Below are 27,978 nucleotides of genomic sequence, written 5' to 3'. Positions count from 1 at the left end.
TGTAAATAAGACTTTGTTCTTACCTGACTTGTCTAGTTAAATGATATATATTTTTGATGAAGTGATCAGTCGATTTTAGGAAATTTGGTGTTATTTCCTTCGTTTGACGAATTGCCTGGGCCAGAGGTTCCGTGGATAATAAGAATAGCAAAGTCAAAATTGGGACCGCTTCTAGTGATTCTGAATGGAGCTGAGCAGATATAGTTTTTTAAAACTATGGCTGAGGGATTGGCATATAGTATTTCAATCATATTAACGAAATGGGATCCAATTCCCATATGTTACAAGACAGACCAGAGATATGACCATTCTAGTCTACCAAAAGCTTTCTCTGCATCGAGAGATATGCAGCCCAATGAGCTGTTGTGTCTGATGAAGCATCTAAGATACGTAATAGTCAACAGAGGTTATCTGAGGATAAGAGCTTTTTAACAAACCTGCTTTGGCCTGTGTGGACCAATTTGGGTAAGTAAGTTTTAAGACGGGACGACAGTATGTTAGAAAACTGTTTAATATCTGTGTTTATCAAAGATAAGGGGAGATAGTGAGAACACTGGTTGGCATACTTACCTTTATTGAATAAAAGCCAAATTAGTGCTGTATTCACATCTCTCCCAAATGTTATTTTGTGAATGGCTGTGTTAATAATTTTGAGTAATAGTGGACCTAATTGATTCAGAATTTATACCGTTCCATCCAGGTGTTTTGCCTTTATTTATGCTATCCAATGTCCATTTGAGTTCATTAAGAGCGATTTAGGCTCCCAGCGAGGTGGCTTCCTCTTTTGAGGGTTCTTAATTATTTTTTAGAAAGGACTGGTTTGGATTTACAATCAGAGGTGTACAGTTCTTTACAGAAACGGGAGAATCTTTGATTAATTTGGGTTCTGATGGTAAATTCCCCCGTTTCAGATTCAATAGTTGCTGTTACTAAGATTCTAAAGAACACACCGACTCAGACGCAAAAAAACACAACATGTGACATGTAGCATGCTCTTGTGTTCTTTTGACACACCATTAACAAGCTGTTATAATAGAACAAACACAACCCATCCTCAAATGAACTAATTCCACATCATAATATGAACACATTACTGGGACATGTGTTTCTGTCCCCTTCGACCAGAAAACCAGCGGTCAAAAAGCCAAAAATAAAAACTGTACCAAAACTCCCCAAGATATCGTATGTCACCAAACACACACTGTGGCTAGCTGCCACCAGCAAGACAACTTAATGTTATGTGAATTAACACTGGGAGTAGTGTTAGGAGTTGACAATTAGTCAAGCATGGCACACTCTGACAAATAGGACCATTTACTGACATGGAATGAGGGATGCATTCTAATATGGACACACTGAGAGAAAAGCATGGGCCCCTATTGACTGATCAGGCCAAAGAGATTAATGGGATGGAAAGTTCAATCCTGGTTGAGTGAACGTGCAGTTGGATTGCACAAACAGCACCTTTACACACCCAATTGTGTGCTTTGGTCTAGAACAGGGGACTAATGCTCACTTGCAGTCAATCGATTGGCTGAGCACGCTTGGATAGGTTTAGCTTGTTGTGCCGACAGCAGTACTTTCCTGTTGAATACTTAGTTATCTCCCAAGACAACCTGTTTCGGTTCAGGCTTCACTTGTGAGCTACATCGAGAGGAACCCGAAGGCCTATGTGATGGAGTCATTTACATGGAAGGGCAACATCACATTTTTTTTTGTAACTTTTTGAGGCTGCTTTAAATGGCGGCAAAAGCTTTTGCGCCTTAAATCATCACTTATTAAACATTTTCATTAGTTGTTTAATCAACACTAACAAGCACAATACATCGTCGCAATTTTGCAATTACTGCAATGTAGGTTGTGATGAGATGGACTTCAAAACACCTTTTTCAGAGTGTAAGCTTTGGTGCCAATACAACTTTTCAGAAACTTCATAGGCTACAACTTTGTACAACATCGGTACTATTGGAAAATGTTGAGCGACAACCTTGCAACAACCCTCTGATCATCTCCATTGTGAAGCCGTGACTACCTATTGGATGCATTCCTAGCAAGGTTGTGTTGGCAGAGAAACGACATTCAAATATTTGGGAATCTTTCTCCCACAAAGAAGTATAGGCCTATCCAAGTCACTGAGGATTTGGACAGATGCATCACTCTATTTGAAATGAAGGTACGGTAGCAAAAGGTTTAAGCGTGTGTGTGTTTTTTTTTTATTGTTCCAAAAAATGTCATGAGGCATCTATATTGAACCATGTTTTAACAGTTGGGCGTCACTCAGCTCCGAGCAAGTCTGTGCCTACATATGCTTTTAGTAACAATGGGAGACCACTGGCACTGCGTTTAGCCTACCATTTTGTGTAATCAAAGCAATTACGTCTTGATCCTAGAGCTTTTAAAAATAGAAATTCACTATAATTGTCAATTTTTTTCCCCCAGTCAGTATTTAATTGTATAGATTGACAATTACATACCGCAGGTAAACCCACGCTCAACATGAATTCATTCATATGTGTCTCTAAAAGTATGTACAGTATTTCTCCATCTTCCCTACATCTCCTTTCCATATTGTGGGACTCAATATTGTACAAAAGTACATTTGTTTTGGTAAATACATTTTTCTGTCCCCTCGTTCAGAACACAATAGAATGAACTTTGCAATAGGTTCACTGAGGAAATAGTCCACTGTCGAGAGATGCTAACTAAGATTACAAATCATGTCCGACTAATTGAAAATAACATTTGGTTTAAAGTATCACTCTGTCTTAAACAAGCCATACAAAGCTGGTTACAATTTCAGTTTTATCTTCCAGAAAAGATATAACAAATATTACAACAAATGTTATGGTTAAACTCAAATATACTGATGAATGAAAAAACATTGTTTATGGAAAAATGGTTTAAAAATGGTGTTATACTTATTAATGACATTATGAATGGAAGGAGTTATGTCACATATGCAGCTATCGGAAATATACGGGAATATCTGCTCAATCCTAATTTACAGCCAACTAATTGCAGCACTACCACAAAAGTGGAGGAGGCAAGTGGAAAAGGGAGAAGGTAGGGAACTTGTTTGCCCGCCATATATTTAAGATACAAATTGGCTGAAAGGAACTGGCATAAATAGAACAATATACCAGTTTCATTTGAGAACAAAAATGTTGACAGCTGTGCCATACAGGTTCAAAATAAATGGGAAGATATTTTCAATATACCAATTCCATGGCACATGGTTTATGAACTGGCACAAAAAACGACACTTGATTCAACACTTAGTTTTTCCAATTTAAATGATTATATAAAATTCTTGCCACCAACAGAGTGCTATATACATGTAGTTTCCCCCTGTAGTCATATGCCCTGCAATGCAGTGATGTAAGAATAGAGCCAACAACCTTCTTGTGATTTCTGAGCAGGGGGGTCCTTTCTTTAGTATTTATTCATTAATTATTCATGTTAAAGTCTTTCTCAATACAAAAATGACACAAGTGATTAGTGATGACACACTGGCGAGAACTAATCAGGCTTCTCTCTTCTGCCTAAAACACTCTTATCAGGTTTTAATTAAGCCTATGTGGAGGAATGAATTACAATTGTTCGGGATTGAAAGGGAGCAGGTTAAATGACACCGGCCTGCCACCGTGAATATATTACTCTTTGTTTCCATGACAGCAGGTATGCTAGTAAAAATACACAGTCTTTCCTGCTAGCGCTAATGTTAATGCTTTTCTCGAGTGCAGACACCTTTCCGGTTTTACCCACTTTCTACGTAGGCCGCTTCTCCATAGACCGTGGTGCAACTTTCAAGGAACTAATCCAAGCGGGGTGACTTGTGGCGAGCGAGTCGTGTTGTGCGTCGTGTCATGTAAAGTTTTTTTTGCGTTGTTTAGTGTGCTGTTGATTTAGACTTGCATCATCTTGTTCTCGCACGTGCGTCTTCTGGGGAATCTTAACTCACCACGGTGAGATGAGCTGAGATGATCTGAGAGCTTCCAAACTGTTGTTTACTACACTCCCGACTTTCCCCAAGGACTCAGAGCCGCTGTTACGAAAACATCACATGGGCCGGGTCTTGCATCCTGGGTTTATGGAACAAATGGAGACGGCAAATGGGATATTGTTGGGGAAAAAGCATGCATTGTATATCTGAGAGAGTGCTGTAAATAGCATGCTTTGGGGGCATGCTTATGAATGTGAATGGGAGCGAGTCAGTTAGATTCAGCTTTGTAATGGGTTTGAAGGCTTCAGATTCAGAAAGGCATCGCAAAGAGAGTAAGGTGGAGCATACCGAAGAGGTAAATGCTTCTGGTAGCCACAAGGCACTAGATATTTATGTATTATAATGATTTAGCAAAGTATGATGCAACGGGTGGTGCACATGGACATAATTGAGTTTTCCATCCTAAATGCTTTCATGTTTGAACCACTGCAATGTCATTCTGGTTATGTCTTTTGAGTCCATGTAACTCTTCAGAGTTATACACGACATGCATCTCATTATGAATACGTAGAAGGGCGTTGCCCTTCAAAACTATGTACACTGGGGTCAACATATGTTCAAATCAACTTTTATTTTATTTGTCACATGCTTCATAAAACAACAGGTGAAATGCTTACTAGACCATCAGACTGAGCACATGGGCTGAATATATCTGACACTCACTGTATCCCAGTGAGCATGACTTATTTTTCCCTGGTTAACAGTCATTTCCACTGTTGTTGTTGCCTTCAAATCAAGACAGTTCCCTGTGAACTATCCATGCATTTTGGATGCAGCAGAACATCTACGCAACTCTATCTGTCCATCCGTCTTTCTGAAAATCGTCCTCATTGCTGTACAATACAGTTATGAATAATGAATGAACATTTTCCAAGTGAACATTCCAAAGAAAATAGTTTTTTCATCGGATAAAGCCAGCAACAATTACAAATGCAGAAACGCTAACTAGCGCCCAGAATCGGATACTCCCTCCCTCCCGCCGCACGCCTCTCACTTTGAAACGGCTAGTCATCAATAAACAAATCATTGCACAGAATTATTCATTTGTCTTTGATGTCACTGGATCACCCAGAGACTGGGTGTGCATACCAATAACCAACTCCCTCTGCCCTTCTATGACCCCCGTCAGTGGCGTTTGGGCACCTTACTGTGCAACACAAAGTCACATTGAATAATCATTATGCCACCCCACCGAGGGGGATAAATAAATCACAGCGAACCATGGCCATTGATTGGCTTGAATCAGGCCACAATGTAGACACTTGTATCGTTTAAATCCTCCCTGACAGATAGGGGATAATACACCCACGGGGAGTCGCTACCAGGGTGACGAAGCCTCTTTACGAGTGGTTTGTTTGTTACTGTATTCAGGTTCCCTGCCAACGGATTCCCTCGTTGACCAATGAGAGTAGAGTGTTTTTATTTCCCTCTATAGCGGGGTTTGTTTATTAGAACACCGTGTGCACCTTGTGGGGCAGATGCATTGGTAATTGTAAAGAAGGCATCTGAGGCACTGAAACATCGTACCATTAGGATGCACCACTCCTTATTCAATGGCCAATACTAAAGCTCAAAGATGATTACAGAGAAGAGTATGGTAGCCCCTTGTTTATACTTTGATCCTAATGTATATATTCATGTTATATAGCTCACTACAGCAGTGGATTGTCCGATAAATATAAACATTTCAAAATAGTGGTGGATTTGTGAAAAGTAGGACTGCGCTCAATACATTGTGTATACACATTTTTCTTCGTACTTTATTCACAATGCTTTTAGCTTACGTAGTGAAATGGTGCCCTGATAATTATTGAGGTAGACAACCAAAAAGCAACATAAATAGACCTAGAGCAGATAAATTATGCTTATTGAGTGAATCTTCCCATCATTTCAGTGGCCATCATTAGTCCCAGTGGGATTGTTTTTCCAGCTTTGGTGGCCATGTTCTTATTCCCCTTGAGCAGTGCTAATTATACTGTGATATTTGGGGGTCCCTATTAATTTCATGATGATTTCATCTGACTGTCAAACAAATCACTCCAAAAAGTAGGCTACTTACGTACATTCGTCAACACCAAAATGATTCCAGCATCCAAAAAGTGCACTGTGAAGTGTGAAACCGCCATTTGATTAATGGAAGGAGATTTCTGTTACAAAACACCAAAAAGTGTAATTACATTCAGCGATTGTCATTAGGCCTACACTCTTGTAGCCTGAATTAGCCTAAGTGATGCATCTTGCTGACAAATTAACCTTTTTTTGTAAAAAGAAAAGTCAAGAACACCTGAAACAGAGCTGTGTCCGTCCCGAGCTCATCGGTGCGGGAAACTGAGTGCCCAGCTGAAACAATGTTTCTTGCGAAAGCTTAAGCCAGACAGAGAAACAAATAAGGAAAAGTAATTTGCACACTGCCCTTGAGAGTGATTCCAAAGGGCAATGGAACTGGTGGATAGGGGACCTAAGAGAGAGCAACCTTCCGTTTGAGACCCAACACATTTGGTACGGATGAGAGGTTACCGTGCTTCTTGCCCTGTCAAGAATACTCACTGGTGTGAAGGTTGACTTGTTAAACACACGATAACTCACTGCCTGAAAAGTAGTACAAAATAATATAAAACACACATTTTTGCCTCAATGCGAGATTTACTTAAACCTAGACAGTTACTACAAGTAAACTTCAAAAGCTTTTCAAACTCTGACTATCATCTTATTACCTTTCTAGTATCTGATGTTAATGTTTTTACATTCTTGTATAACCTGCCATGGGATCTTAATTTGATCACCCTGTTGTTGCAGGAAATGCAAACTTGTAGTGTAATCAAGGTTTAAAAGGCTTCTAACGTTTGAAGTTTCCATTTAAAAATGTCAGACTTGATTTGCCCTCACTAAAAATCTATCAACCCCTACAACAAAAATGTATATGAATTATAATCCACACAATAATTCAAATTTCCTGTTGTTGCATGATTATTTTTATTCTGTGAGAAACAGGTCAAATTAAGATCCCACAGCTGTACTTTAAGCCAACTTTCAAACTCTAACATACTATCGTCCTATTAATCTTATTATTTTCTGATTTTAAACATTTCTTTATTTGTGTTTTCCTTGCAGGGTTTATGGGCCATAACAAGGGCTTCCAGAGTCCTTGTGAGCACAAGTACTGTGGCCTTGGGCGTCACTGCGTGGTCAACCATGAGAGTGGTAAAGGGGAGTGCAACTGTCTGGACCGCTGTAAACCACACTACAAACCGGTGTGTGGCTCGGACGGCAAGTTGTATCAGAACCACTGTGAGCTCCACCGTGCCTCCTGTCTGGGTGCACAGAGAATTACTATCATGCACAGCGAGGAATGCTTCTACAAAGGTAAGAATTACATCTCATAACTTCATAAAATGTCTGTCATGGAATGTGCAAGATCATATTATGGGGTCAAAGCCACATTGTTCAGAGATCTTCTGTGGTGTATGTTCCCTTTATGCAGGAGCAAAGTAGTTACAGGAGATTCGTTTTATCTTCTTTATGCACTATACTCTTTGAAAAAAGGGTTCTTTGGCTGTCCCCATAGGATAACCCTTTTTTGGTTCCAGGTGAACCTTTTTGGGTTCCATGTAAAACCCTCTGTAGAAATGGTTCTACCTGCAACTAAGAAGGAAAAAGGGTTCTTCAAAGGGTCCGCCTTTAAAACTTCTTCAGGATCGGATGAGCAAACGTAGGCTAATGCGATTAGCATGAGGTTGTAAGTAACAGTAACATTTCCCAGGACATAGACACATCTGATATTGGCAGAAAGCTTCAATTATTGTTAATCGAGCTGCACTGTCCAATTTACAGTAGCTGTTACAGTGAAAGAAAACCATATTATTGTTTGAGGAGAGTGCACAATTTTGAACATGAAACGTTATTAATAAACAAATTAGGCACATTTGGGCAGTCTTTTATACAACATTTTGAACATAAATGCAATTGTTCTTTGGATCAGTCTAAAACTTTCCACATCCACTGCTGCCATCTAGTGACCAACATCTAAATTGCACCTGGGCTGGAATAATACATTATGACCGTTCTCTTGCATTTCAAAGATTATGGTACAAACAAAATACAAAATAACTGTTGTTTTTCTCTTTGTATTGTCTTTTACCAGATCTATTGTGTTATATTTTCCTGCATTCCTTTCACATTTCCAAATACGTCAGTGTTTCCTTTCAAATGGTACCAAGAAAATTCATATCCCTGCTTCAGGGCCTGAGTTACAGGCAGTTTGATTTGGGTATGTCATTTTAGGCAAAAATTGAAGAAAAGGGGCGGATCCTTAAGAGGTTTTAAGGTTCTTGATAGCCCCTTTTCCTATAAGAGTCTAAATTAGAGCTTTGGAGAAGCCACCAGAAATCCTGCAGTTCTCAGTAATTCATATCTTACGCAGAATGTTTTTGCTGTTAGAAAAATGGTTTTGTACAGTGATGGAGCCATCTCTCACTTTATAAACCTGATACAACATACAGTAGCTACTTCTTGTACCCTGCTATCTCTATTAGTTTCTCAGTTGGTGCAGAGCATTGCTTGTTTTTATATCATGAGCAGGTGGTAATACTGTACACACCAATCCTTTGATTTCCCCAGAGAATTTTAGATGCTCTGGAACATTGATTGTACAAAGACACCAATTACTTTTCCTGTATGGTAAAAAATGGGCTTTTCATAGGTGTCGACCAGGGATACTCAAGTACTATTTGAGAAGGTCCAGTCACAAAATAATCCTAGGTGGCAAAGGTCCGGATGGACATTGTAATTTATCGGCTTAGTAACAAACCACCACCTCGCAACACATGCGACCTCAAAGCCCAACCGAGTATTAACCCCGTTCTGGGTCCGGATCTGGTCCGTGGTCCGCCAGTTGAGTATGTAGGGTGTATACCATGGGTTGGGTCTCAATAATATCTTTGTTTTTCCTGAAGTGTGCACTTGTTCACTACTTTACACAAATCGAAAAGCATCGGAGTGGTGTAGGCAAGGACTAGTGGGAGTTTCCACCTTCTTATACCAGTTATTTCCTTTCAAATCAGTGAAGGGAAGTAAACAAGTGCACACTTTGGGAGGAAGGCGAGATGATTGGTACACATGACAAAGCTATGTGATTTCTTATAATATTAGTGAGAGAAACATTGGTTTACCTGGATTTCTGGGAAAAAGAGTTTTAACGTGCCTTTCCTTTTGCTGGATGCACAATTGCATGGTACCATTGCAAGCAAACTGCTGCTAGTGAGTTGTCACGCCACATGATAAGCTACACAGGAGAATAGGAATACAGTGAATGTAAAACTCATGTTTCCCATTTTCCATCACAATTATTAGTTTGGAATTGGAAGAATAATATAATCAAAGATGGTTGTACATATTGCGGAACAAAAGAGCCCATCATAGAACTGCTTATAAAAACCCTCCGCAATGAAAGTATGATCACTTTCCTCCCATGCATGAGTCTGAGGCAAATTCAGCCAGGGTAGGGCCGTGTCTGCATGCATACGCAAAGGGTACCAATCCCTTTCATCCCAATCAGACAAAGACATTTGGATCAATGATCTGTCCCTGGTTGTCTGATGCTCTAATCAACTTCTCCATGTGTCCTGTCTGGTCAACCTTCAATCCTAGCCATCTGAAAATCAAGCCTCAATCAATGAGCATTCATAAGTGGGATTGTGATATTTGACCAACGTAGGCGGAATCAATACAAGATCAACATGAGCCAAATCAAAAAGACTCTCGGCCTGAAAATGGTTTCTTTCAGTCGCTCTTTGTCTGTGCCCAGAATTGTATTTTACAGTGACTGATTTGTAATCAATTTCTTATTCGATGTGAGCAGCATAGGCACTGCTCGTAGACCTGTTGGTCCTATTAGAGCCCTCTCCTCTTTAAAATATTCATGGCCCCTTAAAAGCTTTGTTTTTCTCTCTAGAAATAGACTGCAGTGTTACTGCACTTCTAGCCACTTCCCTCTATTCCATTAGTATTTTCCCTGATAGGGCAAAGCCCTAATGTTTACAACATTTGTCTTTCTTCCACATTAGTGCCCGCGTAGGTCTTGGCGGCAAGCAACTGCAGAGGATTTGTTCATTGCAGCGCATACAAAAGTCACAGTTAAAATGGTGGGAAATAGATAATTGAGGCAAATGTGTAGTGGGGCTTACTGCTAGAATCCAGACATAATTATAACGTGTTATGATTGGGGGTTATTAGTGGTGAAATGGAATGTGCCTAAATGTCATTTTATAAAACATGTCATTCACATATTTATAGACCACGCAGTCCCTGATTTCAATTTACCTTGAGTTAATGGGCATAAATACTTCCTTAGTGTAATGGTGATTTCCAATCATTTCAATATCACTATAAAAAAAAAATCCCTTTTGGTAGCGTCAATGTAAATGGGGACGAATTCAGGTTCAGCCATTTCTATAAAATGATGTATAAAACCTGATTACTATATGGAAAGGGTTCTACATTGAACCCAAAAGAGTTCTACCTGGAACCAAAAAGGGTTCTTCAAAGGGTTCTCCAATGTGACAACCGAAAAATCCTTTTAGGTTCTACATAGCACCTTTTTTTCGAAGAGTGCATGGACCGACCAAATCAGAGCATGTAGTTCTTGATATCCAACATGACCCCTACTGTCTTTACACCCTTGGCAAGGAAATTAACCAATTGAACTTTTTCGTACTTAAATCACAAGATCAGTATCTATGTTTCAATGAACTTGTCCAGTAATTTTTTTGTTGGCTTTAAATAAAAAAAAAATACAAAAGAGATGCCACAATTACCTGCTAGGGTGAGTTTCCATTTAACTATCTTGTTCCGATAACAGTTGGACATATTGACATCACAGAAACCTAGTGTTGAATAAAACAGTAGTGGTTGAAGTGTTTCCATCACCCATTTAGGCAAATTGCACATTAATAAATTGGTGACCGCCTGTATGCCTGCCCACCTATCTGTTTCATGTCTCAGCAAAAGCCCGCAAGGCAATAACTGACTAATATTTGCCATATTCTAATCATTTTCATGTGCCAACGTATCGCCACGGTTCGTGCCATGGTGATACTTGCACTCCTGTAGATCTGAAGTAATTGGATGGTGAAACTTGCATCAAACCAACCAGAAAAGCAAGGTGAAGCAATTCAAGCATTCTTGAAAGTCAGGACAATCCTTGTCCTGCAAAGAAACATTGTTTTTATAGTTGAAAAAATTCATTTTCCAAGCAGTAGGCAATCATCGGCAGTCATCATTTATTTGAAGAAAAAAAAACATTTCCATCATCATTTGACGCATGAAAGAAAAATCCACGCCTGTCGAACGGATAGAAATGATGTTGAACGGATAAAAATAATTCTCATATATCTTCCATTTCCATTACAGATGTCGCAAATAAAATATTTGTGACATTGTTATTGTTGTGTCTGGCAGACACGGACCATAGACCCAGTAGGCTCACACTAATGCCATGCTAATGTCACAGTAAGACAAGAAACAGACATCCAGGCCTCAAAAAGACTTAAGTGAAGTTGCAAATGCCAGATTAAGTTGATAGAGGGACAATTAGTACCAGGGGCTTGGGTTGCCTAGCAGCAATGATTGTTTTCAAATGTGAGAAGAAAAAAACCTGCTAGGGCTCTTTTGAGTTGGTCTCAGCTTAATTAGTACATGTGGAAATGGACAGCCTCTATCTGCACAGCACTCTCTCGCTCTTATCTCCTAGGAAGGACAGGATAAAAAATGACAGCCAATGCGTTGACTGAAGGTTCTCATTAGGCCTTTGGATAACACATGACCCCCGTCTACTCCCCCCCCCCCTCCCTCCCCTCCCTCCTCTGCTGCTCGGAAACCGAGTCGGGATTGGATTTGATTGAAATATGAGTGGAGAACAAAAGCTTGTCCAATCCAAGGGGGAAGTTTCGTGGATGGAAGCAGGGCAATCTCAGCAGCCGACAATTGACACCACCATAGACAATTAACAATGAGGTCCTGGCATTCCAGCCAAGTGCTCTCTGTGCTTCAGAAACACATTCATGTACCAGTAGGATGAGATGTTTAGTTTGTGTTGTTGTTTTCACGTGATAACCAATGATGTCACTCATCCAGAGCAAGAATTTTTGACTATTTGGATGTTGAGTAGTGATATAGCATATCCGTGTGATTTCAGTGTGCCTAGAAAGACAAAGACAAAGGTTTAAGATGAGCCTAGGATACCTTAAGGTAGGAGATGCTTAATTACAATACCCTAAGGAGTATTTGGGTTATGAATGTCTTGTATGCGACTAGGGAATGGAGTCAATCAAACATGCATTGCATTAACCTGCAACTGCAGAGAAAGTCCCATGTTTCCTGCGCGACACAGATGCACTACTTTAATAAAACCAAAATACTGTAAGTTGTTTGGTCTCGCCCATGTAAGGTTGTTTTATTAATCAAATGCTTTTGCATATGTCTATAGGGGGAAATGTGCAACATCTTCCGAGTCTCACCTTAATTGTGTATGTTTTCACACTGTTATTGAGTACTTTCTTTTATAAGATTTTCCCTCCAGGGAAATTAACAGTGAGTTAGTACTCGTGGTGCTCTCTGCGTTTATTTATATTCAAGAAATACAATTTCACGTCAACTATATGTATGCAGAGGAAGCAATTAAGGTTTCAGTGTTTCATCTCGCTTCAAAATCCAAAATGAAATGTTGTTTAGAAACAGAAATAGTCCGGCAAAAGTGGAATAGTTTGCGCCAACATCCAGTCAACTGTTCATGTTATCTGTTGCTAGGTTTGTGGTGATATGGACTGAGTTCTCTTTGGAAATATAGTGTCTCAATTATTTTTTTTTTTAAATGTTACTATCTCTCAACAAATTGTTTTGCTGAACTAACAAAAAATCTCTACCCGTCGAGCTCTTTAACATATTGGAAGTCATTTATCATACATAGTAAGTCTTCTTCTTTTTTTTATCATAGTACATAATCTCAAGTGCTGAATCTTTGTTTGAATATCCATATGTTTCATTCAGGAACCAAGTTTGATTCTTCTGATAGAAGACATCTGTTCCACTTTTGGAGGATCACTGATTTAAATGAGCATAAATGACTGGGCTTTCCTCTAAAAAGTATTTTTATGTTGTTGAGGGAGACATTTAATGTAACAATTCAAAGTCCATGAATACAAGAGACACATCGTGATTTCCTATGTGCAGTGAACGATAGATCACCTTTACAAAACAGGCAGCATCTTAATTTATAATCAGCGAATACGCGGAAAAAGAACATATTTTGTCAACCACAACCTACAGTGTTCCGATGGCCTTCACAGTGTGCCTCACAACAAAACCCTTCCCTGGTGGCCTGCCGTACGTCAGAAAAACATGTTTATGAAGCCATCATGGCATCTTTTCCCAGGAGACCTTCTATCTAAATGAGGTCTCTGTGCTTTTCAATTCTAGTGAGACGACAGTGGGATTTGCCTGCCTAAAACCTCAGAAGTAAGACCTCAGAAGCCCTGTGCGCACTTTCTTTTTTTAATGACTAGGCTTGGCACGGATGCAGCGACCTCCACGTGAGACACTGGGTGTGTCAGCCCCCCCCCCCCCCCCCCCCCCCCCCCCAACCCCATAAACCTGCATTGTTACCGGCAGAAAGGCTCCTCATTAAATCCTGACCTGTGTATCATTACGTTTTCAAAGGCTATGGGTGTAAATCAACCCCCAGGGTCTGTCTACATGCCAGTTTTGATGCAATTTACCTACAGTATGAATATGTATCTCAATGCTCCATTTTTAAATGTTTGTGTGGTTGCGCTACAGTGTTTAAAAGTGGCTAACAGTTCGATGCTAAAGAGCACTAACACTCCGAGTAGTCGAGGTTAAACGTTCCGGCTCAAATCCAGACAGATTATGAGGCTCATCTGCTGTATATCAAATGAATGATGCAGGATCAGTTTGGTGCATGTGTAACTAAGAACAGCACACACAGGCACATTTGAGAAAAGATAGAGATGCTAAAGTACCCTCTTGCCTTGAAATCATACAGCACAAGTATTTCTGTATGATGGTGTTACTCAAATTCTGCTTCAAAAAAGTCTGCCGCCAGTCAACCCTGCATTTGAAAAAAAAAACTCACACAAATGGAAAATGAAAATGTTTGCTTTTGGTTTTAAAATTATTAAGAAATGCAGTGAGTATTGGGACAGTGACACATTTTTAAAAAATTGTTATGGCTCTGTACTCAGCTTTATTTTGAGAGTATTTTCATCCATAACAGGTGGACCGTATAGAAATGACAGCACTTTCTGTAGTCCCCCCATTTTAGGAGCCAAAAGTGTTGGGACAAATTCACATCTTTAACCTTTATTAATTTATTTAACCTTTATTTTACTAGGCAAGTCAGTTAAAAACATCGTTTTTTTTTACAAGGACGGCCTACCCCGGCCAAACCCTCACAAATTGTGCACAGCCCTATGGGACTCCCGATCACAACCGGGATCGAACCAGGGTCTGTAGTGACGCCTCTAGCACTGTCATGCAGTGCCTTAGACCGCTGTGCCACTCGGGTGCCACTTATACTGTATGGTTATTAAAAAGTAAACTATTTGCTCCCATATTCATTTTAACAGACACTCTTATCCAGAGCGACTTAAAGTAAGTAGTGAGTGCATACATTTTCAAACCCACAACCCTGGCTTTGTAAGCGCCATGCTCTACCAACTGAGCCACTCGGGACCACGCAATGAACACATGCAACAAATACACGCAATGAATACATCAAGCTTGTGACTACAAATGTGTTAGATGCATTGGCTGTTTTTTTTTGGGTTGTGTTTCAGATAATTTTGTTATCGTTGTGAACAGAGTGCCCCATGATGGGGGTGAGGTTATGGTATGTCCAGACATAAGCTACAGACAATGAACACAATTGCATTTTACCAATGGAAATTTTCAACAGAAATACTGTGGCAAGATCCTGAGGCCCATTTCTTTTAACCTGTTTGGGATAGGGGGCAGCATTTTCACGTTTGGATGAAAAGCGTGCCCAGAGTAAACTGCCTGCTACTCAGTCTCAGTTGCTAATATATGCATATTATTTGGATATTTGGATGGAAAACAGTCTGAAGTTTCTAAAGCTGTTTAAATGATGTCTGTGAGTATAACAGAACTCATATGGCATGCGAAAACCTGAGAAAAATCCAACCAGGAAGTGGGAAATCTGAGGTTTGTAGTTTTTCAACTCTTGGCCTATCAAATACACATTGTCTACGGGGTCAAATTGCACTTCCTAAGGCTTCCACTATATGTCAACAGTCTTTAGAACCTTGTTTGATGCTTCTACTGTGAAGCATGCATTTCCTAAGGCTCATAAGGGCTGTTTGATGTCAGGTGTCTGGCAGAGTGCCATGAGCTCGTGACGCACGTTTATGTGAGAGTTAGCTTGAGTTCAATTGCATTTCTGAAGACAAAGGAATTCTCCGGTTGGAACATTATTGAAGATTTATGTTAAAAACATCCTAAAGATTGATTCTATACATCGTTTGACATGTTTCTACGGACTGTAACGGAACTTTTTGACTTTTCGTCTGCTCGTGCATCATGAATTTGGATTACTGGGCTGAACGTGCGGACATAAAGATGAACTTTATCGAAACAAATGAAACATTTATTGTGGAACTGGGATTCCTGGGAGTGCATTCTGATGAAGATCATTAAAGGTAAGTGAATATTTATAATGCTAATTATGACTTCTGTTGACTTCAACATGGCGGATATCTGTTTGGCTTGTTTTGGTCTCTGAGCACCGTACTCAGATTATTGCATGGTTTGCTTTTCCCGTAAAGTTTTTTAAAATCTGACACAGCGGTTGCATTAAGGAGAAGTATATCTTTAATTCTGTGAATAACAGTTGTACCTTTAATCAATGTTTATTATGAGTATTTCTGTAAATTGATGTGGCATTACTGAACGTAACGCGTCAATGTAAACTGAGATTTTTGGATATAAATATGCACTTTATCGAACAAAACATACATGTATTGTGTAACATGATGTCCTATGAGTGTCATCTGATGAAGATCATCAAAGGTTAGTGATTAACTTTATCTATATTTCTGCTTTTTGTGACTCCTCTTTTTGGCTGGAAAAATGGCTGTGTGTGTTTTTGTGACCTGGCTCTGACTTAACATAATCATATGTTGTGCTTTCGCTGTAAAGCCTTTTTGAAATCGTACACGATGGGTAGATTAACAAGAAGTTTATCTTTCATTTGCTGTATTGGACTTGTTAATGTATGAAAGTTACATATTTCCCCAAAATATTTTTGAATTTCGCGTGCTGCCTTTTCATTGGAATGTTGTCGAGGGGTGCCTAGCCATAAGAAGTTGTAAGGTATCTGTGACTAACAGGTAAATAAAGGATAAATAAAAATAAATAAATATAAGATGCACATCTATATACATTTATTTCAATTGACTGATTTTCTCATATGAACTGCAACTCATTAAAATCCTAGAAATTGTTGTGTTTATAGTTTTGTTCAGTATACATTCATGTGGATACTGCCATGATAATAGATAATCCCTAATGAATTGTGAATGATGATGATTGAGAAAGTTACGTACAAATATCATCCCCCCCAAAATACTAACCTCCCTTGTTATTGTAATGGTGAGAGCTAAGCATGTCTTGGGGGTATTATATTTGTGCAGTGCATTTCGGTTCTGAGAGGCCTGGGATTGAAGGAAAGTCAGTCAGTAATCACAGTGCCATATTAGTTTAGATGAACTTAGAATGAAGCTATGTCATGATTTGTAAAATACAAATAGTACCGAGGTTGTCAGATTTTTTACAAAAGGGGACATTTACACCCAAGGTTTATCAGCAATGAAATCAATCACTTTTAGTCACTCTCCGATGTACAGTTCATGATCTGAGCAGTTAGTATGTTTCAGCAAAGTCACAGGAACATCTATGAGGGAATTTATGCAGTGAGTAATGGAAGACCAGACATGGGGCTTTTAGTAGGTTCTGAATTGCTGTTAACAGGAGGAAGATCAGTAGTGTTGAAAAGTTGTAATTTCAGTCGTAAAGAGTATTCAGGTGAGCTTCCCAAACAGGGAAGCTTTTTTTTGCTGTGATAATAGATTTAAATAGTAACCTAGGTAACATCGAGGGACATGATCCCATTTCTACTACTGGGACTCTAAGATCAATATTCTGTGTGTTGGAATGGAGCTATCAAGTTCAGTATAGATTTTCTTGTCTTTTATTGCTCTTCATTTGGCTTTTTCTGAGATCAGAAACAGCGCATAATGATAGGAATATCACTGGATGGCATAGCCAGCCTTTCTTATTATGGCAAAATAAAGACAGATGCTGTAGGATGACGTTGCAGATTTATTGCATAGCTTTGGGGACAAGGAATGGCCCGTTTGTCAAAAATGTATATGCTAAGAGAAATTTGCATTCAAATGATCTCATTTTTCTTTGTCTAGTCCTCTGCAGTCACGTTCATGTACTAAAGACTGACCAACTACCTGTCGGTGTCGGACCTGGGTCATATGCATGTGTCCAGACTGTTATTCCATTGAGTTAAAGTCTAGGAATTAGCTTGGGGAGCTAATATGTTTCTTTAGGAGAATGCTTCTTTAGGTCTCAGTCAAGGTTAGCCATCATGTGACGGTGAGTTTAATCCACTTAACCACCTCCGCTACTCTGGCCTAGACATGCTAGTGGAGTGTAAGGTTGAGTCGACAATCCATCACTTTCCCAACCATAAAGCGATGCTAAGGGCCTTAGACATGCTCTTCCCCCTCAGTCCATGCCAAAGCCTGCCATACACTTCCAGGAAGAAGATTACCAGCTTTGACAGAGTCAGTACGATATCCCCCCTTTTTATATTCTTCAATTCATAGAAGTAAAAACTCACTGTCATGTGTTGCATCAAAAGTTGAAAAAAAATCAGCAATGTTCTTTGGAAGGTAGCCTACCCACAGACAATATAATAACTTAATTTAGGAACGGGGAAGAGGAGTGTTTCATAGGATGTGTTTTATTTTATTTGCCAGCCTTTTCTTTTGGAATGTAGTTAAAGTTGTGCAAACAAACAGTTTATGTAAGACTTGAACTTAAAATCAAATCAAATCAAAAAAGAATTGTGACATGCTTCGTGAACAACAGGTGGCAGCCCTTATGGCAGCCCTTATGGCTTGGGGGGTAAAAGTTGTTCAGGGTCCTGTTTCTTCCAGACTTGGCGCATCTGTACCGCTTGCTGTGCGATAGCAGAGAGAACAGTCTATGACTTGGGTGGCTGGAGTCTGACAGTTTTTAGGGCCTTCCTCTGAAACCGCCTGGTATAGAGATCCGGGATGGCAGGGAGCTCGGCCCCGGTTATGTACTGGGCCGTACGCACTACCCTCTGTATCGCCTTGCGGTCGGATGCCAAGCAGTTGACATACCAAGCGGTGATGCAGCCAGACAAGATGCTCTCAATGGTGCAGCTGTAGAACTTTTTTTGCCAAAACCTTTCAGCCTTCTGAGGGGGAAGAGCCATAGTCGTGCCCTATTCACGACTGTATCGGTGTGTGTGGGCCATGATAGATCCTCAGTGGACACAGAGGAAATTGACGCTCTCAACCCGCTCCACTATAGTCCGTCGATGTGAATGGGGTGGGGGGGGGGGGGGGGGGGGGGGGGGGGGGGGTGCTCGGCCCTTAAATATTTACTTCTTGTTAATCCAACTACGTTGTCAGATTTCAAAAAGACTTTACGATGAAAGCAAACTACGCGATTTATCTGAGAACATCACCCAGCAGACAAATCATTACAAACAGTAACCAGCCAAGTAGACGAGTAACAAAAGTCAGAAATAGTGATAAAATGAATCACTTACCTTTGATGATATTCATATGGTTACACTCACAAGACTCCCAGTTACCCAATAAATGTTTGTTTTGTTTGATAAAGTCCCTCTTTATATCCAAAAACCTCCGTTTTGTTAGCGCGTTTTGTTCAGTAATCCACTGTCTCAAACAACATCCGGTGAAATTGCAGAGCGTGAAACTCAACAAAACAGAAAATCTCATAATAAACATACATAAAATATATAAATGTTATACACCAGTTTAAAGATAAACTTCTTGTTAATCCAACCACTGTGTCATATTTCAAAAAGGCTTTACGGCGAAAGCAAACCATGCGATTATCTGAGAACAGCGCCCAGCAGACAAATCATTACAAACAGTTAGCAGCCAAGAAGAGGAATAACAAAAGTCAGAAATAGTGATAAAATTTGATGATTTCAAATGACTGCACTCCGAAGATTCCATGTTACACAATAAATGTTCATTTTGTTCGATAAAGTCCCTCTTTATATTCAAAAACCTCCGTTTTGTTGGTGTGTTTTGTTCAGTAATCCATTGAAAAAAAGCGCGATCACAACAGACAGACGAAAAATAAAAATAAAAACATAAGAGTTTGTAGAAACATGTCAAACAATGTTTAAAATCAATCCTCAGGTTGTTTTTGTCATCAATAATCAATTATATTTCAACCGGACAATAGCTTCGTCAATAGAAAAGGAGAAACAAGAAAGGCGCGCTCCCAGTCATGCGCTGGACTCATGTCTGGTATTTCCACTGTCCTCTCATTGAAAGTGGTGTTTCTCCCTCATTGTTCAGAGTAAAAGCCTGAACCAATGTCAAAGACTGGCCACATGTAGTGGAAGCCATAGGGATCGTGAACTGGGTCATAAGTCTTTGTATGGTGGATAGGCTTTCAATGGAAAAACAGGCATTTCAAAATAATAGCATTTCCTGGATGGATTTTCCTCAGGTTTCCGCCTGCCATATCAGTTCTGTTATACTCACAGACATCATTCTAAAAGTTCTGGAAACAGTTCTATCCACCTCTACCAATTACATATATATCATCGCTTCTGGACCTGAGTAGCAGGCAGTTTACTTTGGGCACGCTTTTCATCCAAAATTCCGAATGCTGCCCCCTACCCTAGTGAGGTTCAAGGTCTTACATCGGCTATGGAGAGAGTGATAACAGATTTGTCTTGAACAGCTGGTGGTCTCATTGTTGTGTTGTTGTGTTGAATTGAATTGAATGGATATTGGACTGGGGGGGGTTTGAGAATTTGAAAAGCACTCAAATATTTTATAGCAATGCTTAAAGTCCTTAACTAAGATGTTAGGTACAGTGCTACCCAAGCTCTACTGTTCATCCAGAAGTCTTCAAGTGGGTATTTCAGAGGACCGCTGCATCAGAGTGTACCCACGCGTTCACCACTTTAACCACAGGGCAATCACAGTTGTATTCCCATTGTGATGAAACATATTGCTAGATTGAGGTTGGGAAAAAAAATGTTTTACCCCTAGCTATTCAGAACTCTACACATCCACACATCGAGGTGCGAGGACTCAATCAACACATCACAGGGCCAAATAAAATCATAAAGCACACAGTCAGATGATTCAGTGCATTCCGTGTGAGATGAAAAGCAATAATGATGAACATTTCACTTCAGAGGTTCTGGCCTTGTTTACGCACCGTCTATCTCCTTCCATTTATGCTGTCCAGCAGGCCATCTAACCAGGCTAGGCCGCTCCCACGTTTAGGAACCACCTCACAGAAGCACGTCACATCAATTGTAAATGCACATTAAAAGCCTGGGCTGCATATACACCCGTGTGTCAATGCTGCTTATTGTACGTGCGAAGTGAAACATGACAGAAGCCCCGCTGGTTTCACTCTTAAGACAAACAAATAACCATTGTCTTTGATTGGTGCGTGTATTTACTGCAGGCTAAGCATCAAAGCCTGCCCTTATTCTTTTCATGTTCATTTTGTACCTAAAATGGGCAATTATTCCATCAAACATGCGTGCAGAAAGTTGGAGGGCAGACACAAAACAATAACATGCCAAATTTGCCATTTAGACTTCTATTGATGCTGTGGCCCTCTGATGTGCAGAATAATATGTTGACATAATGGAAATGTCATTATTTGATGTTCACTGAAAAATAATACTGAAACAGGTGATTTTTTTATGAATAATTTTGAAAGGCAGGGAAGGGTATTCATTTCATTTATGCTTTGCTGGTATGTATGTGGTAATTGACTAGAGAATGAAGGGCTACTGTACAGTAAGTATATCTGCGAAATGTCATTAACCAGAAAGTGTCGTGGAAAAATCATACTATTGGTACTTTTGATAAATATGTTTTGGTACAAAATGACATTGCTTTGCCAAACTAGGAACTAACACAATTGTCCAAATGTCCTTTTTATTTGTCCGTGGTGAGAATACCTGCAGAGCTATCCATCTTAACACATTTCCTTTGAAATACCTGAGGTATTCTCACGAATTTATCAGCTTCAATTGCAAAAATAGTTTCCAGTTCTCTGTTTCTCTCTTCCTCTATCCCCCTCCCACTCATTTTCTTGATTTTATCCTCACTGAACAATTTGGAGAAATAAACCAAACAATTGCTGCCAAGATTGCTTGAAGCTGTGTCTTGAGTTGAGTGAGAGAGGGAGAAAAGGAAAGAGAGAGACAGAATGGTGTGTCTGAGTGGAGTTTAGAGCGTTTGATTCTGCAGAAGTGTGTCGTAGTATAAAAACACAAACCTCAAACTATGTACAGTACATCTACCCCCAAGCTTGATGACACAGAGAAATGCATTTAATTTGTGGACACTGGCTACTTCCTCTACCAGGACATTTATCTCAAGGCACTGTAAAAGAAACTCTGATCGATATTGTATAGAGCGCAGCACAAGCCCTTTGATTTGCCACTGTAATCGCCCCCAATAAGAAAATCAACGTTGAGGAAAGAAAAAGAAAAGAAAAGTTGAAGATCCCTTTTAAATATCGAAAAATCAGGATCAAATACCATCTGATCCTGGATCTGTACCTAAGGGCCTCTCCTATGAGACTTTGGTCGAAGATCGCCCCCCCACCCCACCCTGAGTCCTCTATCAGTTTGAATGAGGGCCCCGCCAAGACTGTCTGTGCGAAAATGACTGAGCGGACTGCCAATACCGCAGATTACATCATATATCAAGGCCAGTCAGATTTCACACAAACCATCAGTAAGAGCAATGCACATTTTGGACACAGAATAAATATTGGCTGACCCATAAGCCCCAAGCCAATGTGTTACGTGTGTATACTCTTAAAGCCCTCGAGAGGGTGATGTCCAAGGTGAACAAGGATGTACCGCAACCAACTTGGACTTTGAATATTGATGAATTGGAACTGTTTCAAACATATTCATTCATACTGATCTTCTCTTCACGGTATTTAACACCACTTTTCAGTCACTGTTTGATACTCGTTGAACTCTCTATATAAACTCACAATTCCCCGGGGAACTGATATTTGTAACCCTTGATAGCCTTCATCTCGATCAATACGGAGCCACAAGAGAGTACTGTATAATCTTTATTTGACTCATGTCTGTAGTTCCCTGGTTGGGTTCAAAAGGTGATATGGTTGTTGGTGTGCTGTACTGTACTGTGCCCTGTCTGTGACCCTATTGGGGATTGATAGTAGCCTCATAGAAGATCTCTTCATAGGAGCTGTAATCCGATGTGTACTGCGAGCCATCAGAGGACAGAGAGGCTATGTTCACATCACATTTGTGTTTGAAAAATAAAGATTGTACAGTGTGTAAGAACCCTGGTATTTGTCTGGTTATCAGAAAATGTGTGCCCATGAATGTCTCTGTGTGTGCAAGAGTTTCTGTGGTCTGGGTGTTCCCTGACAGTTGCACAGTTAAAATAACTTAATTTGACCAGTCACTGTAGAAAACAGTGTGGGGGGGGGGGGGTTTGGGGGGCTTTCAATTAGGGTTATCCCACCTACCATCTTTCCAGTAGTCCGTATATAGATATGGTCCTCTGGTGCTGATTTGATCTGTATAACTGTGTTATAGCTCTAGATCTTCTTCCTGAGCCTTGAGGTTGGTTGTCCTCCATCATGTCAACATACCTCGCCACCAAAGGAGTTTAGCTGTACCTAATGAACAACAGGGGGATCAGCCTGTGCCTGTAAACGGAATCATACACAACACCACACTCTCTGCCCTCTCAAACACACACTGCCCTAGAGAGCTACAGCAGCCACGAGGCAGCACTTGGCGTTCTGAACTAGTTAAGACTGGCAGATCTAAAGGAAGGAATCCCTACTTCCTTTGCTGGGCTTGTTGTATGTGTGTTTGATAAATAATTTGAGTGGATCGATGCAGAGATGGCAATGTTGAAACATGCTGTCCATGGAGTATGGGGCAGTGGAGGATCCTCAGAGGAGGAAAGGGAGGATCATCCTCCTCAGGGAATTTATTAAAAATCTAAATAGTGAAAAATTCATGAATGTAGTTCTGTCCTTGAGCTGTTCTTATCTAATGATGTTCTGTATTATGTCATTCTGTATTATGTTTCATGTTTTGTGTGGACCCCGGGAAGAGTAGCTGCTGCTTTTGCAACAGCTAATGGGGATTCTAATAAAATACCAAATTATTATTTTGAACCTTTTTAGATAAAACTATAGTAAACAGTGGTGGGAAAAGTACCCAATTGTCATACTTGAGTAAAAGTAAAGATACCTTCATAGAAAATGACTCAAGTAAAAGTGAAAATCACCCAGTAAAATACTACTTTAGTAAAAGCATTTGGTTTAATATACTTAAATATAAAATTAAATGTAATTGCTCAAATAGTTTGTGCCTTGTGAGGATTAGGTGATGAGTGGCTAATCTGCCTTTGCCATCCATACTGTTAGCTAATGTTCAATCACTGGAAAAGAAATGGGACAAACTGAAAGCACGTACAGTATGCCCTACCAATGGGACATTAAAAACTGTAATATCTTACGTTTTACATAAGCTGGTGCACGATATCTAAGGAAGTATCGAGGTTTTGCTCGCCTGAGGTGATAAGCTGTAGACCACACTATCTGCCTAGAGAGTTTTCATCTGTATTTTTCATAGCTGTCTATATACCATCACACATCGATACTGGCACTATAACTGCACTCAATGAGCTGTATTCTGCCATAAGAAAACAGGAAAACGCTCATACAGAGGCGGCGCTCCTAGTGGCCGGGGACTTTAATGCAGGGAAACTTAAATCTGTTTTACCTCATTTTTATCAGCATGTTAAATGTGCAACCAGAGAGAAAAAAAACTCTAGACCACGTTTAATCCACACACAGAAACGCGTACAAACCTCTCCCTCACCCTCAATTTGGCAAATCTGACCATAATTCTGTCCTCCTGACTCCTGCTTACAAGCAAAAATGAAAGCAGAAGGCACCAGTGACTCGGAAAAAAGTGGTCAGATGAAGCAGATGCTAAACTACAGGACTGTTTTGCTATCACAGACTGGAATATATTCCGGGATTCTTCCGATGGCATGGAAGAGTACACCACATCCGTCACTGGATTCATCAATAAGTGTATCGATGATGTCATCCAGTGACTGTACGTACATACCCCAACCATAAGCCATGGATTATAGACAACATTTGCACTGAGCTAAAGGGTAGAGCTGCCGCTTTCAAGGAGCTTCAATGCCTTCACTGACATTTTCAACCTCTCCCTGTCTGAGTCTGTAATACCAACATGTTTCAAGCAGACCACCATAGTCCCTGTGCCCAAGGTAACCTGCCTAAATGACTACCGACCAATAGCACTCATGTCTGTAGCCATGAAATTCTTTGAAAGGCTGGTCATGGCTCGCATCAACCTCATTATCCCAGAAACCCTAGACCCACTCCAATTTGCATACCGCCCCAACAGATCCACAGATGATGCAATCTCTATTGCACTCCACTGCCCTTTCACACCTGGACAAAAGGAACACCTATGTGAGATTGTTATTCATTGGCTACTGCTCAGTGCCCTCAAAGCTCATTACTAGCTAAGGACCCTGGGACTAAACACCTCCCTCTGCAACTGGATCCTGGACATCCTGACAGACCTACCCTTACCCCCCAGCTGGTAAGGGTAGATAGCAATCCGCCAAGCCCTTCAGGGGTGGGTGCTCAGTCCCCTCCTGTACTCCCGGTTCACTCATGACTGCACGGCCAGGCACAACTCCAACACTATCATTAAGTTTGCCGATAACACAACAGTGGTAAGCCTGATCACCGACAATGATGAGACAGCCTATAGGGACGTCCGAGACCTGGCTATGTGGTGCAAGGATAACAACCTCTCCCTCAATGTGGTCATGACAAAGGAGATGATTGTGGACAACAGGAAAAGGAGGATCGACATGCCCCCATTCTCACCGACGGGGCTGTAGTGGAGCAGGTTGAGAGCTTGAAGTACCATGGCATCCACATCACCAACAAACTAACATTGTCCAAGAACACCACTAGTGTTGAATAGAGTACGACACTACCTATTCCCCCTCAGGAGACTGAAAAGATTTGGCATGGGTCCTCAGATCCTCAAAGGTTTTTACAGCTGCACCATTGAGAGCATCGTGATGGGTTGCATCACTGCCTGGTATGGCAACTGCTCAGCCTCTGACCGCAAGTCACTACAGAGGATAGTGTGTACGGTCCAGTCCATCATGGGGCCAAGCTTCCTGTCATCCAGCACCTTTATATGAGGCGGTGTCAGAGGAAGGCCTTAAAAATTGTCAAAGACTCCAGCCACCCTAGTCATAGACTGTTCTCTCTGCATGGCAAGCGGTACCGGAGCACCAAGTCTATGTCCAAGAGGTTTCTAAACAGCTTCTACCCCCAAGCCATAAGACTCCTGAACATCTAATCAAATGGCTACCCAGACTTTTTGCATTGCATATTACCTCAATTACCTCGACACCGGTGCCCCCTGCAAATTGACTCTGGCCGATACCCCCTGTAAATAGCCCCGCTATTGTTATTTACTGCTGCTCTTTGATTATTTGTTATTCTTATCTCTTACTTTTTTTTGTATTTTCTTTAAACTGCATTGCTGGTTAAGGGCTTGTAAAGTAAGCATTCCACTGTAAGGTTGAATTGAATTTGGCACATGTGACAAATAAAATTTGATTTTTGATTTGAATATACTTAAGTACAAAAGTAAAAGTATAAATTCATTCAAATTCATTATATTAAGCAAACCAAACAACGTCATTTTCTTGTTTTTGTTACGTACAGTGCGTTCGGAAAGTATTCAGACCCCATTTCTTTTGCCACATTTTGATACGAGAGAATGCCAAGAGTGAGCAAAGCTATCTTCAATGCAGAGGGTGGCCACTTTGAAGAATCTCAAATATAAAATATATATTCGATTTGTTTAACACTTTTTAGGTTAGTACATGGTTCCATGTGTTTTTTCATAGTTTTGATGTCTTCACTATTATTCTACAATGTAGAAACTAGTACAACCCTAGAATGAGTAGGTGTGTCCAAACTTTTGACTGGTACTGTATGTAAATGTGATATTTCAATTTGATATGTTCTATAAATTTGCAAGCATTCCTAAAAAAAATGTTTTTTTTCATTATGGGGTATTGTGTGTAGATTGATAAGGGGGGAAAAACAATTGAATCCATTTTAGAATAGGGCTGTGAAGTAACAAAATGTGGGAAAAGTCAAGTGTGACTGAATACTTTCTGAATGCACTGTATAGCCAGTGGCACACTGCAACAATCAGACATTATTTACAAATGAAGCATGTGTGTTTAGTGAGTCTGCCAGATCAGAGTATGACCATGGATGTTCTCTTGATAATTGTGTGAATTGCATTCATTCATTCAAAATGTAACGAGTACTTTTCAGTGTCAGGGAAAATGTATGGAGTGAAAAGTACATTATTTATTTTGGAATGTAGTGAAGTAAAACAAAAAGTTGTCAAAAATATAAATAGTAATGTAAAGTACACATACCCCAAAAACTATTAAGTAGTACTTTCAAGTATATTTACCTAAGTACTTTACACCACTAATACTAAATACATTCACATGTCACCAAAGAATTGATTAAAACACTGTTTTGCAATGGTCTACAGTAGGCTCAGAAGTTGGCTCAGAAGTTGGCTCAGAAGTTGGCTCAGAAGTTGGCTCAGAAGTTGGCTCAGAAGTTGGCTCAGAAGTTGGCTCAGAAGTTGAACAGTTTTGAACAAATTTATTTCTTCCAAAATTAAGGAGAAGCGAGAGAGAGAAAGAGAGAGAAAGATATATTTCGTAGTATATATTTTTTTCACTTTATCTTTCACTTACTTAGCTACCATGGAACGCAGCTAGCTAGTTTGGTCTTCTCAAACACCCAGCTCAATCAGAGAAGGACGCTATGTTAGCTAGCTGACTATGGTTATCCAACACTGGAAGTCAAGGTAAGCTTTTGGTTTTATTTAATTTATTGTCACTGGGGCCCACCGGTGTAACTCCTAAACTGCTCGCTGCTGACGGTACACTGTACTACATGATTCCAGTGGGTTTACTTACGTGTTAGTTCTAGTAGCTATGTTGACTTGACGTTAGCTAATATGGTGACAATGATGAAGGCTGTGTGTAGCAGGTAGCGGTCATGATATGAAGGTTTTGCTTGGAAATGTTTTTTTTTGCCTCGTCACAGACAGCTGATGTGTTGTGCACTGAAGTCCATAAGATAGATGCAAGAAGTAATTATATATACAATGAGCTGTTTGAATGTGGCTGCTATGAATGTGAACTGTGTTTGCTTGTGATCAGTGGTGTGTGTATTCATTGTGCCGATAAAAAAAAAATATATATCTTAAACAGAAGCAATCGCAACGAAACAGGGATAGACATACCTTAATTTGTCCAATAGAAACTCTCGTTTGCAACTGTTGGTCTAATGATTATACCGTAGATCAGCTGAATGCAGGCAAGAGTGTGCAACACGGTATTGAATATGACCTGTCTGTCACCTTGATTACTCATAATTCTCTCGACTTGTGCGTAGATCAGTTCACGTTGTAAACTTTCATTCATAGG

At 40.1% G+C, this 27,978-nt stretch overlaps 1 protein-coding gene across 1 annotated transcript in view; it reads left to right on the top strand.

Moving 5' to 3' along the window:
- Positions 1-27,978, top strand: part of LOC110505137 (follistatin-related protein 5) — a 164,467-nt gene that overhangs the window by 60,306 nt on the left and 76,183 nt on the right. Inside the window, exon 4 of the mRNA XM_021584136.3 lies at positions 7,115-7,366. Coding sequence (XP_021439811.1) covers positions 7,115-7,366 — 252 coding nt within the window. The remainder of the gene's footprint in view (positions 1-7,114; positions 7,367-27,978) is intronic.

Source organism: Oncorhynchus mykiss, chromosome 25 (genome assembly GCF_057628025.1).
Source record: "Oncorhynchus mykiss isolate SJ-2025 chromosome 25, ASM5762802v1, whole genome shotgun sequence".
NCBI lineage: Eukaryota > Metazoa > Chordata > Actinopteri > Salmoniformes > Salmonidae > Oncorhynchus > Oncorhynchus mykiss.
Note: the sequence above shows the minus strand (reverse complement) of the source record. Positions and strands in the feature narration are given on the sequence as shown.